Source organism: Pituophis catenifer, unplaced genomic scaffold, assembly GCF_029215685.1.
Source record: "Pituophis catenifer annectens isolate HBS135680 unplaced genomic scaffold, rPitCat1.0.hap2 SCAF_3, whole genome shotgun sequence".
NCBI lineage: Eukaryota > Metazoa > Chordata > Lepidosauria > Squamata > Colubridae > Pituophis > Pituophis catenifer.
This window is the reverse complement of record NW_027256883.1, coordinates 159362469-159375959: the sequence shown is the minus strand read 5'-3', so window position 1 is coordinate 159375959 and position 13491 is coordinate 159362469. Positions and strand designations below refer to the sequence as shown.

The following is a 13491-nucleotide window of genomic DNA, read 5'->3' as shown; positions in this document are numbered from 1 at the left end:
AAATATTATACTCAAAGTTAATAACTTGGATTACTATTAGTTACATTATTTTGACAGATAGTATTTGCATTTCATTTCAAATACCTGTTCTCTGCTCAAATATTCTTAGTATATTAAAATGTCACTACTTTTAAAAAAATAAAATTTGATTGAATATTATATATACTTTATGCTACCTAAAATAATTTGCTATTCTCACTACCCTGTTTTCCCCAGAATAAGACCTCCCTGGATAATAAGCCCAATCAGGCTTTTGAGCGCATGCACTAAAAATAAGGCCTCCCCAAAAATAAGCCCTCCCTAAAAATAAGCCCTCCCTGAAAATATTTAAATACATGCGCAGCTGGTCCCCGCCATTTCCTCTGGTTAGGGTTAGGGAGACAGAGCTGGAAATCAGGTAAAACGGCAAGAGGAGCCCCATCTTGCTTCATGCGCCTCAAAATAATAAGACCTCTCCGAAAATAAGGCCAAGTGCTTATTTCGGGGTTCAAAAAAATATAAGATAGGGTCTTATTTTCAGGGAAACACGGTATTAGTGTCTTTTACCCCTATCTTATATACACACACCTCTACACCCATATTTCTTTATTGGTAAGAATAGTTAACTGGGTGTCTTCGTAACATAAAGATGACTTTGGACTTCCATTTTAGGGAATGCTGAGATTGTGACAAAAAAGTCCCCAGCTTCTATGTAAAGGCAAGTGCTACATAGAAGGAAACAGCCTCTAGGAGACAACCCTTCCCAAATAAACCTCTTTGCTTCATTTTACAGCATCTAGCCATCTGCCAACAAAAGGCAGATTAAAGCCAGCCAAATTCAATTTCTACTCACTGCTGCCACAGCTCGACATCTGGGGCTAAAGTGTCCCCAACAAAGCGAACATGACAGCCACATTGCTTTTTTGTCACATCCAGTAGCATGTTGATCTTCTGAAAGTCTCATAAAAATTTATTGATGTCTCCCATATTGCTGTGATTGGGAAGAAAAGTGTGTGCGTGCGTATGTGTGTATTAATGCTTCTGGAATAGATTTGATTTGATATGTCTTGTTCTATTGTCAGCATCTGTTTAGCAAGCCTTTTTAATACTTTCTGGCTGCCGATCAGTCATCCCTAGCTTGGGATGCTGACTTGCATACAAATTTTATTATTAAGTACAATTCTTTCTCTCCACCATCTCCTCCTACTCCCCTAACCACCACCCCCATCCATCCATCACCCACCCTCCCCAAGAAACAGAGGGGGATCTCCAGCTGTGGGAGTCATGCAGTGCAAAACATCAGCCTCAGTAACATATATTAGAGCCCTATTTTTGCCTGTTGCAGGTGCTTTGTATTGGTAAATCGAATCATGGGGAAATCATTTATTTCCTAATGCTGTTTGTGGCATGTTAGTGAGAGAATTTACATGAGAGAGATTACTTTAATAACCAAAAAAATTACAGTGTGGGGTCTCCCCGCCCCATCGCCTTTGATATGTAATTGTTTCAAATTTAACCTGTCTCGAGTGAGGTTGAAAGGCATTATTAAATGTGAAGCATCTTGTTCCGGGGAAGGAAGGGAGAAAGCGGGAGGATCACCGTGGTGTGAACCTCCTTTCAGCCGTTAAATAGAAATGGAGTGAAATTAACAAATCAGCCAACCAAATAGAGAAGGAATTCCTATAGTTTGCAGAAAAGCCTATTTAATTTTAGTTATTTTCTACTCATCCACCCCGTGTCATCTTTTCTTCAGACCCAGCTATGTATGATGTCTATGTTTTTCGTTCCTGAGACCGAGATTGTATATCTATTCTATTTGAAAGCTGTTATATGAACTAGCCCGAGTGTTTTGTGAATGCCTGGAACTGCTGAGAAATGTTACTTAGATTTAGAAATGTAGCTGAACATCAAATTGTTTCTCAATGGAGAGCACTGATGGCCAACTACAGGGTAACAGGGCAGTTCATATGAATAATCAAGCCCATGGAAAGTACCATTTGTTAATGTGTGTGGGCAGTTATGTGGAAACAAGATTGGTTCAAACAGGATAATGAATACTATAGCTTTTTAGTAGTATCTGTACTCCAGCATCAGTAGTCACATTGTTTGCTGCCCATAGTATAGCAAGTTTCTATTGTTTTTATAGAAATGCACTATATGAGAGCCACAGTGGTATAAGAGGCCTTGAATTCTAATCTTCCCAATAACTATGAAATCCAAAATTTGGGCCAGTCTCATTCTTTCAGCCAATCTGACTTCACAGGGATGTTATGGGGAAGATAGGAAACAGGAACATTATAAAAGCTGCCTTGGGTTGTACAAACTAAAAGTAGGATTAATGATAATAGTAATAGGTGCCTTGGGTGCAATTCCAAAACAACTGGAACACCATTTGGTCACCATCGGCATGGACAAAATCACCATCTGTCAATTGCAAAAGGCAACTTTACTTGGAACAGCTTACACCCTGCGATGATATCTTTAACACCATCAAATGCCAACATCTGCCTATCCCAGGTCCTTGGGAAAGACTTGATAGGTGGATAAAAATGCCAAATTCAGTCTAAACTTCTGGCTGACTATGCGACCAACAACAACAACAATAATAATATATTTTAAGAAGCTACTTGATTGATATCTAGGATGCTAGCAGCAACCCGTATCAACCACCAGAACCAGTCAATGATATTTGTGATACATTTTTAAATGTTCAGTTGACTGAGTTTCATGTTTAATTAATAAAATAGATAATAATAAAAATAATAACAGATTAAGAAATTGCAGCTTCCTGCAATAACACCAGCGGAACTGCAAAAAACTGCGCTACTCGGAACATCATATATTTTAAGAAGATACTTTGTTGATACCTAGGACGCTGGCAGCAACCCATTTCAAACATTAGCACCAGTCAATCGTATTTGTGACACATTTTTAAATGTTCAGTTGACTGAGTTTCATGTTTAATGAATAATAATAATAATAATAATAATAATAATAATAATAATAATAATTATACAATATATGTTGATGCTTTTCTAGAACACCTATAAACTAGAAATACAGTCCCTCACCTACTGCATTGAACATGGATTTCATCCAAGTTTCTATTCTAAAAGCAGTCTGAAGAGCCAACCAAATAAAGAATGCTTTTATTTTTCTTTTTGCTTTGTCTCAGGCCTAGCTAAACTGGAAGGAACCCGTTTAATTTAAGTATTGCCTGAATAAACATGCAGCCAGAGCATGATGTTTTTCATTAATCTATATGCTCCAGTATTCTATGTAACATACAGAGGGATGTGATATATCTTCCCAGTTTCTAGATTTTGTTTCCTTTAACACTTTGCTCTATGCTTCAATTCCCAGTTATTTAAGGATTTAATGCCCCCCCTCCCAGCTAAATTGCATGGGAATCCAAAAGAGGTCTGAGTCTTGCTGAACGGCTAAATTGTTTCTTTATTTATATACCATTAATATCCCATCTTTGTTGTATGGCACTCATAAAGTGGCTAATGATAATTTTTAAAACACATAACTACTGGAATTCAAATGGAGAAAGCCTGGCTTGAAAGATAGGTCTTGATTCCTTTCAAGAAAGCCAAAAGATTGGTTGAAAGAGTATATTCCATACATCGGAACCAACAGAAGTCAAATTGTCATGTCTCTGACAAAGGAACAGCCTTTGAGCCACATGAGGCCTTACATTGTATGCTAACAGAAGTTTTTGGACATTACCTCAAGAGCTGCTCCCCAAATCAATGTCCTGTGTAATACAGAACTGAAATGCTGTAGAAACTTTCTGTAGTTTGGTGGCTGAAATTTCGTCTTGCATAATAGAAATTTCCATGTCAATCCCTATTCAACTTCTATGTTAATAAGTCTCTTTCCTCAGTTTTTTAAGGTCATATAAGATTAGAAATAGCAACTATGCTCCCCAGGGTTTTGAGGAGGAAAAAATGAAATGCAAGTTTAATAATGGGTAATCCCTGAATTACAACAGTTCAATTAGTGACTGTTCAGAGTTAAAACCACACTGAAAAGAGTGACTTATGACCATTTTTCACATTGACGACCATTGCAGTATATCCATGGTCATGTGATCAAAATTCAGGTGCTTGGCAACTGATTCGTATTTATAATGGTTGCAATGTGAGCAACCTTCTGACAAGCTTAGTCGATGGGGATGTCAGATTCACTTAACAACTGTGTTACTAATTTACCAACTGCAGTGATTCACTTAACAACTGTGACAAGAAAGATCATAAAATAGGACAAAACTCACTTAACTGTTTCACTGAGCAACAGAAGTTTTGGGCTCAATTGTGGTCGTAAGTTGAGGACTACCTTTAATAAAAAATTGAAGTAGGAGGATGGTACAGTTGTGATCTTTCAGCTTCTAGAATTTTACTCTGATGGATACGAATTTTATGGAGAGAGTTTTACAAATAAAGCAAGTAGGACTTTGAAATCCTCCTTTGGGAAGAGGTTCCCCTACATCTATTTATGTTTTCTTCTTTTTCTATTTTGATAGTAAGAATGCTTTACTGAAGGATGTCATGGCCCCAGGCACTCCCAAGGTAAGTGAGCCAAATCTAGTAATCTTTTGTTAATTTCCATTATCTTTTCTGTTTCTACAAATGTTACATTATTTATCTGATATAATTTCTCCTTTCACCTTTTTTCTGCTTTTCTCCATGGTACACAGAATCTTCCTCCCTCCCTCTCTGTGTGCCTAACTCTACAACAATTGTTGGGCATAGGATGCTTGTTAAAGCAATTGCTGTCTTTATGCATACAGATCCCTCAGGATAGTATCTTGGTGCATAGTGAAGATATTTAGAGAATGGGCAGAATAATTATTCTAAAATAGTTCTAATGTAATTGATATTAGCCTCTAAACCCTGTACCTTCATTTTGAATGTTTGGAAAGCTGAGCATGCCAGCATCCCTGCCTGTTCTCTTTACCAACTATTCATATATTTGATCATAGAGATCGTGTTACCAGTTAGTGCAGGGTTAAACTATATAGAGCTACAGAGTTAGGATGCTGGCCATATTTCCCTGCAAAAGTGTGCTTTGCACAATTGAGAGTCATGCTGTCACATTTTATCATAAGCTTCTACTGTTATGTGTATTATGTCCTATGTTATAGTGTTTTAGTACTGCTCTAGCAGATTAAGAGCCATGATTATTAATAACAGCAAATGCAACTGAGGCAACCATGAAAATGCAGAATGCAAGAAAAAGTTTCAGTTACAAATCAGGAATCTTCAGACTTGCATTTGAGATTTAAAAATGTAGAAAACGAAAGAGCATCATGAGAAAAAGCTCGTCTCATACATTCTGCTTATGCTCATTGCTGGATTGTGATATCTCTTCAAATACCAAGCCTGAAAAAGAATTAAATCAGCATATTAGCTGTTTGGAGGTAAATATTTGTGACAGTTACTAGATAACCAATAAAAGTCCTTTTCTCCTAGCAGGGATGAATCTTAGAAGCTTCAAACAACAAAGAATCTAATTTGTTTTGAAGGGGGAGATTAAAATAGAATAGTGGAAGGGTCCTATGTAACCAGAATTACATATCTGCTGGGACCACAGATTCTTTTCTGTGCACCCTCTCTCCTGAAAGAATATTCAGAAGGATCTTCTGGCATTTTGTTTTTTTTCAGCCATTTGGCCAAAAATTGTTATTAGCATTTGGATGAAGAGCTGGCTTGCAGATCCAAAAAAATATACTTAAAACAAGGCCAAACTTATAATGACTATGCTGTCTGATTGTCCTGGGAATTGTTGTTCCTCAGCATCTGGAAAGCCACAGATTCCCTACTTCTAATGTACGGCTTTAATTTGCTGCATTATTATCCATAAGGAACTGTCATTCATGACACTCATGACAAGGTGTTAGAACAGATGTGTTGGGACTATAACTGCCTCTTGAACTTCTTTTGACTAGGAATTCTGGGAATTGTAGTCCCAATGCATCTGGAGGGCGGACAATTGTGGAAGCCTGAGTTTCTGTATATTCAGTCACTTTGCTCAATTATATGGGTGAATCCCTCTTGATTGTGTTTAATACTCTCTTTCTCTATACATTATTAAAATTACAGATTACAGCAAATACTGCTTAGGCAACTCCTGGTCTTTCCTTAAGATGCAGAAATCCTTTCTCTTAATGATAACACATCCTCATCAGCTTTCATCAGCATGAAATCCTAAATATAGTATCTAATAAGGGCTTCCTTAGGAATGAATATTGCTATGATAAAACACAAATGTGTACTGTAGCTTACAATTTTCTGTTTCCTGCTCTATCTGCTGTACCTGGTTCCGAACCAATGTTTAACACAATTTCCAGGACCTTATTACATAAATTTGTATTTAGTTTTATTTGGTACACCTTTTCTAGAAATGGAATTCCCAAGATTCTTGTTTGTTATTCATTTTGAAGATTTCACTGTTTGATCTCCAGGGCTGCTAGCATATTCAAATAATAAAAGATAAATAAAAGTTATAGTATTTGCACCTACAACTGGTGGCAGAAATATGACGAAAGTAGGGCAAGATTGGTGAGCATATTTTAGGAAAGTACACTTGCCAGTAGGCTACTACAGTCTTATCAAACATGTTTCTCTAAGAGGTAGTACTGCTTCTGAAAATAAGTTTGACTATATCTGCACTTGCTGGTTATTGCATTTATTCCAAATGCCACATCCTTTTTTTCTGAAAGTCTCGCTTTGAATTAAAAGCACCTATCTGCACAAAAGAAATTTTTCAGGGTTATCAGGTAGTTGGTGACACTTTTGAATGGGAGCCAGTTCAGTCCTCAGCTGTACCCAGTATCTGTTTCCTGCCATAGATTGCTCCCAAAGCCCAACATAAGTATTAGACTCTGCATATGGAATCATATGGTAGGCAGCAGAAGAATGGAACTAGGAAGTGACTGAGCTCTTGTTTGAAAATATTGCTGTTTCTATAGTTGGCCTGATCATTTTCTTGGCAGATATTTGACTTGGCCAACTCTTGACCGATTGTTGCATTATGTACTTGCAATAGGATGTAAAAAAATATTAAGTGTCAAATAAATCAGAGTCTCATTCCACTCAATTTTGCTATTTACCGTGTTTCCCCGAAAATAAGACATGTCCAGATAATAAGCCCAATTTGGCTTTTCAGTGCATGTGATAATATAAGCCACCCCTGCAAAATAAGCCCCCCCACCAACTACTTACATGCATGCGCAGCCAGTCCCACCATTTCCTCTGGTTCTTGCCACGCAACCAAAATGAGTTGAGGAGGCAAGGGAAGGGGGGGGACATGTTCTTCGTGCCGGCCGAGCGACCCAACATGCCCCACCCCACCCCAATGGCAACAGCAGCCTGGCTGCTTCCCTTCCCCGCCGTCTCTTTATCAAGAGGGGTGCCAGGTGGGGTGGGGGAGAAGCAAGACACATGGAGCGAGACGTGGCTCCCATTGCCATCTCTTCTCCCCCCCCCTCGCCGGGCATGGCAGGGCTCCTGCCCCATGCTTAGCCACCCGCTCCCTTTAGGGATGCAATTTGGGGGTGGCAGGTGGGGTGGGTGAGAAGTTTGATTGAACTCGCAAGAAGGCTTTCTTTTACAGTGTGTTTCCCTGGACATAACAGCGAGGAACGTGATGGAGCTGGAAAGGTAAGACGCACGTTCAGCTTCTCACCCGCCCTACCTGCCAACCCCAAATTGCATCCCTAAAGGGGGTGGGTGGCTAAGTGAGGGGCAGGAGACCTGTCATGCCCGGCGAGGGGGGGCAGAAGAGACGGCAAGAGGAGACACATCTCACTCCACGCATCTCGCTTCTCCCCCGCCCCACCTGCCACTCCAAAGAGACAGAGGGGAAGGGAAGCAGCTGTTGCCATTGGGGTGGGGTGGGACATGTTGGGCTGCTTGGCCGGCGCGAAGAACAGGGACGGCAGCGATGGGACATCCAGTCCCACGCCCGCCGCCTCCTGCACCCCCAAAATAATAAGATCCCCCGATAATAAGGCCAAGCCCTATTTGGGGGGTCAAAAGAAAATAAGACCCTGTCTTATTTTCAGGGAAACACGGTAAGGTAACTAGAACTGGAACAGACCAATTTCTCAGGTGTATATATGTATGAACAGTTCTCTGCATCTATCCATTCTCTGATCACAAGATAAAACCAGGCTTGTCTTTCTCTTGGAGAGGAAGAAAGAAATAAGCTGACATTAGTCTTTATTCCTAAATCAAAGTATATTTCCCTTTTGTTGATATATCCATAAGGTTGGACCAAGGATCATGACTTGGAATCACTGACACAGTGTCAATACAAGTGTGGCCATAACAAATTCTTTTTCCATTGCTATTTGTAAGAAAAAAGAATTCCAGTCAATTTTGTTACATAAAGTAATTCCCTCACTATGGCCTTTTCCATTCAAGAATCTATAAATAATGTCTGGATCTTTCTTTCTTTCTTTCTTTCTTTCTTTCTTTCTTTCTTTCTTTCTTTCTTTCTTTCGTTCATTTGTTCGTTCCTTGCATGGTGGTGGCACAATGGTTAGAATGCAATATCGCAGGCTAATTCTGCTGACTGCCAGGAATTCGATTTTCATCGGCTCAAGGTTGACTCAGCCTTCCATCTTTCCGAGTTTTAGTTTTAGTTTAGTTTTATTTGATTTGTATACCGCCCTACTCAGGGCAGTGAACAGCCACAGGATAAAAAACATAAATACAAAATTTAAAACTGAATAAAATCGAATTAAACAATTTGGCCAAAGACATATTTAAAACACCCCAATAAATTAAAAATGAATTAAAATTTACATTTTAAAAAGGGAAAAAAGGGAAACAGTTAGGCCAGGCCAGCCTGATGGAATAAAAAGGTCTTGAGAGCGCGGCGGAAGGTGTGTAGATCCGGGATCCTCCACGTAGATCCGGGATATCTCTGGGGGGAGTTCATTCCAGATAGTAGGTGCCCCCACAGAGAAGGCTCTCCCCCTGGGGGCCGCCAGTCGACATTGTTTGGCCAACGGCACCCAGAGGAGCCCCTCTCTGTGAGAGCGTACTGGCTGGTGGGAGGCTACTAGTGGCTGCAGGCGGTCCCATAAGTAACCAGGTCCTAAGCCATGGAGCGCTCTAAAGGTGGTAACCAAGACCTTGAAGCGCACATGGAAGACCACCGGGAGCCAGTGCACTCGCGCAGGAGAGGTGTTACATGGGAACGCCATGTCGCTCCCATAACCACCCGTGCGGCCGCACTCTGCGCCAGTTGGAGTCTCCGGGTGCACCTCAAGGGGAGCCCCATGTAGAGAGCATTGCAATAGTCCAGGCGGGAAGTGACGAGGGCATGAGTGACCCTGCGTAAGGAGTCCCGATCCAGAAAGGGACGCAACTGGCGAATCAGGCGAACCTGATGAAAAATCCTCCCGGTCACGGCTGTCAAGTGCTCTTCTAAAGACAGCCATGAATCCAGGAGGACGCCCAAGTTGTGAGCCCTCTCCGTGGGGGCCAGCGATTCGCCCCCAATAGTCAGTGATGGCACCAACTGACTATATCGGGATGTTGGTAAAATGAGGACCCAGATTATTAGGGGCAATATGCTGACTCTGTAAACCGGTTAGAGAAGGCTGTAAAGCACTGTGAAGCAGTATATAAGTCTAAGTACTATTGCTAGTTCTTTCTTGACTTTGCTTTTAATAGAGGGCTCGGAACAGGGGTTGCTCCTCTGTTCTGGTCCTGTTAGACCTCTCAGCGGCTTTTGATACCATCGACCATGGTATCATGCTGCACTGGCTGGAAGAGTTGGGGGTGGGAGGCACCGTATTGCGTGGTTCTCCTCCTTTCTCTCTGACCAGTCGCAGTTTGTGTTGGCAGGGGGGCAGAGGTCGACCTCGAGGCCTCTCGTCTGTGGAGTGCCGCAGGGATCGGTCCTCTCGCCCCTTCTGTTCAACATTTATGTGAAGCCGCTGGGCGAGATCATCCGTGGCTTCGGGGTGAGATACCATCAGTACGCTGATGACACCCAGCTGTACATCTCCACCCCAGGCCACCCCAACGATGCCCTTGAAGTGATGTCTCAGTGCCTGGAGGCTGTGTGGATCTGGATGGGGAGGAACAGGCTCAAGTTCAACCCTTCTAAGACTGAGTGGCTGTGGCTCCCGGCATCCCGATATAGTCAGTTGACTCCATCACTGACTATTGGGGGCGAGTCCTTGGCCCCCACAGAAAGGGCTCGCAATCTGGGAGTCCTTCTGGATATGCAGCTGTCCTTGGAGGAATATCTGACGGCTGTAACCAGGGGGACCTTTTATCAGGTTTGCCTGATTCGCAGTTGCGGCCCTTTCTTGATCGGGATTCCCTGTGCACAGTCACTCTTGCCCTCGTCACCTCTCGCCTTGACTACTGCAATGCTCTCTACATGGGGCTCCCCTTGAGGGGCACCCAGAGGCTCCAGCTGGTCCAGAACGCAGCAGCGCGGGTAGTGATGGGAGCAGCATGGCGCTCCCATGTAACACTGCTCCTGCGCAAGCTGCACTGGCTCCCGGTGGTCTTCTGGGTGCGCTTCAAGGTGTTGGTTATCACCTTTAAAGCGCTCCATGGCATAGGGCCTAGCTATCTTCGAGACCGCCTGCTGCTACCGACGACCTCCCAGCGACCCGTGCGCTCCCACAGAGAGGGCCTCCTCAGGGTGCCATCAGCCAAACAATGTAGGCTGGTGACCCCCAGGCGGAGAGCCTTCTCTGTGGGGGCACCTACCCTCTGGAATCAATTGCCCCCAGAGATAAGGAGAATCCAAGACCTCAGTGCCTTCCGCCGTTCCCTTAAAACCCACTTTTTCCAGCAAGCCGGACTGGCTTAGGAAGAAATTTTTAAAATTTTTTAAATGTTTAATTGGTTTGTGGTTTTTTTAAATTTTTGGGCCAAATTTATATAGATTTTAATTGTTTTTAATATTTGTATTTCATGTTTTTAATTCTGGCTATGCACCGCCCTGAGTCCTCAGGGAGAAGGGCGGTAAATAAATTGAAAATAAATAAATAAAAAAATAAATTAAAGAAGAAAATGAGCAAAATAAAAGAAACAAAAATAAAAAAGATTTTCAAGCAATACTGTATAAGATTAATTTCTTTTTTAAAAAAAATAGAAACATTAAATTAGAGTTGAAAATCCAAATATCTTCAATTTATCAATTTAGGACTTTATTAAAATCAAGCACCCTAGTCCCATCTCCCCTAATATGGGCATTGTGCAGATGCATAAATGCATTGAAGCATAACTATCAGAATGCTCAACAACAAACATGCCGTGATGAAACTGCAAAGTAGATGGAGTATTTTTGTAGCTTATTTACAATTTCTAGTTGCAAATGTTTTATTTTGTTTTCCAAATATATGAGCTAATGAGTGCTTGATCACTAAATCTAGATGTGCAGTCATTTTTAAATTTCTTTTCCCACAGCTTCTTCATAGCTTATTAGACCATTTTTTGGTCTCATACATTATTGTCTGTGCCCAGTTATTAAAATCTCAAAGGAGAAAGTACTTGATGAAATTGTCTCCGGATATTTTACTATAGACAATGTGCTCTTTTCTGAAATTTCTCTCTAGAGTTTGAGTTGGGAAAGATATGATATAGTATCAGGGCCCTTTGGGTCTATAGATGTTAGAAACAGCATTGCTAGGTACTTCTATGATGACCTTGGGGAAATTATAAAATACCTCAGGGCTTCATATTTAAAAGTAAAAGACAATTAAAAGATGAATAATTAAATCTGCTCGTTGTGGCTCTAGGGAGAAGGGAAAAATCAAAGAACCATCTATTGTTTTTGAAATATGTCAGTAGTTAGGGCTAGTATTCATGCCAGAGAAGATAGTAAGAATATTGGTTCTATATAAATAAGATAAAAATCTGATTTACTGAGACAGTGGTCCTAAATATTGTTTGTTGAAAGGAAATTTTTATTGAAATCAGTGAGTTTACTTCCAGGCAAATAAATTTAAGGTCAAAATGTCTTTTCTATTTTTCCATCTTTTTTTTAAATTTTTCAGGAGAAATAGAAACTATCTGCTTTTGATTACTTAACATTAGTTCAAACATAGTTCATAATTCAAGCTTATGAACTGTGAGATAGACAATAAAGGTGCTCTAATCTGAAATCAAGTTCAGGCATGACTTCTCTCTAAACAACCAAATAGAAATTTATTGAAATGCTTTAAGTTTTAGGAACATTGCCTAAATCTTACAGTAGATTTATATTTTAAAAATATCTCAAGTTCAATGCAAGGCTGAGAATTGGCTATTACCAATCAATGTAGAAAATATTAAATTAAATGAGGAGTAGGGAATGAGGGACATTTGATGACTTGTGGACTTCAACTCCCAGAATTCCTGAACGAACCATACTGGCTCAGGAATTCTGGGAGTTGGTCCAAAGGGGCCATAATTTGCCACTTCTGAGTTAAATGGACCAATGCTATGATGCAAATTGATGTAGATTTGAAGTGATTTGACGTGATTATGATTACAAAAGGGTAGAAAATGAAAGTATCCTACATCCATGCAAACTGGAAAAAGTCTTCTTCTCCCTCAGTTCCCTTTGCAGCATAGACTCTAGAGCACTTGTCTCAGGTCTAACACAAACTAAGGATCAAGTTGTCAGAATGTTCCTTCATCACACATTGCTGCATTAAATGCTTTTATGTCTTCTTGAAGTCAGGTTTGGATATCCAAAAGGGGCCAGTGGGAGTCTGAGTTTACCTGGTCTTGAAAAAGTGCCCGAAAATAAAAATACTGGTTTTCACAACTTGGAACTGATACTTCTGGTGCTATGATAAAGCACAACAGAGGCTGCTATCATTCATTGCATTGGGGTTACAGTTCTCGAGTGATAACAGCTATTAACAACACTTTGACTGCTTCCCCACTATGCAGGGGAGGGCAGGAGACAGAAAACATGTCAAGCCATCACCTCCATGTTAAGTGATAAGTACCTATTTAGATGGCAGAGTTAAAGTCCAACGCATCAGGCAGGAAACACTTACCGCAGAGAGAAGGAAAAGGCCAGAGCGAGATATAAAAAGCAGGGTTAGGGTATTTGTTGTGCTGACAGCAGCTGTGATTGATTGTTTAAAAGAAATAAACTGCCTGTGTTTTCAGGGCTATCAAAAAGCAGGAGCCCAACACTTAATAGTTTCAAATGGGTGGCCTTGAAAGGAAACAAAGTGTCACTGCTGCCAGCTCACTGTTTGCCACTACTGACTCTTGACCTGCCTCTTAGAGAGGGGAGGAGGCAGTTAGGATGGGAGAGTGGCAGTGAGCATGCATTGCAATTGTGAGGCCTTTTTCAGTGTGATGATGGGCCAGACCAGCTGGATCTGTAAATGGAAGTAAAAAGGAAAAGTGGGAAGTAGTGGTATGAAAAGACTGGAGGGGAGAGAAAAGGAAAAGTATGAAAATAACCTCAGATCCACAACCTTGCATTGAGTAAGGGCTTCAGAAATGAGGGGACCCATGTGATTTT

The 13491-nt window shown here is 40.9% G+C and overlaps 1 protein-coding gene across 3 annotated transcripts in view; it reads left to right on the top strand.

Annotated features, from left to right (window-relative positions):
- Positions 1-13491, top strand: part of RNF220 (ring finger protein 220) — a 335380-nt gene that overhangs the window by 216529 nt on the left and 105360 nt on the right. For all 3 annotated transcript variants that reach the window (XM_070941405.1, XM_070941407.1, XM_070941406.1), the window contains one exon: positions 4508-4553. In XM_070941405.1, coding sequence (XP_070797506.1) covers positions 4508-4553 — 46 coding nt within the window. The remainder of the gene's footprint in view (positions 1-4507; positions 4554-13491) is intronic.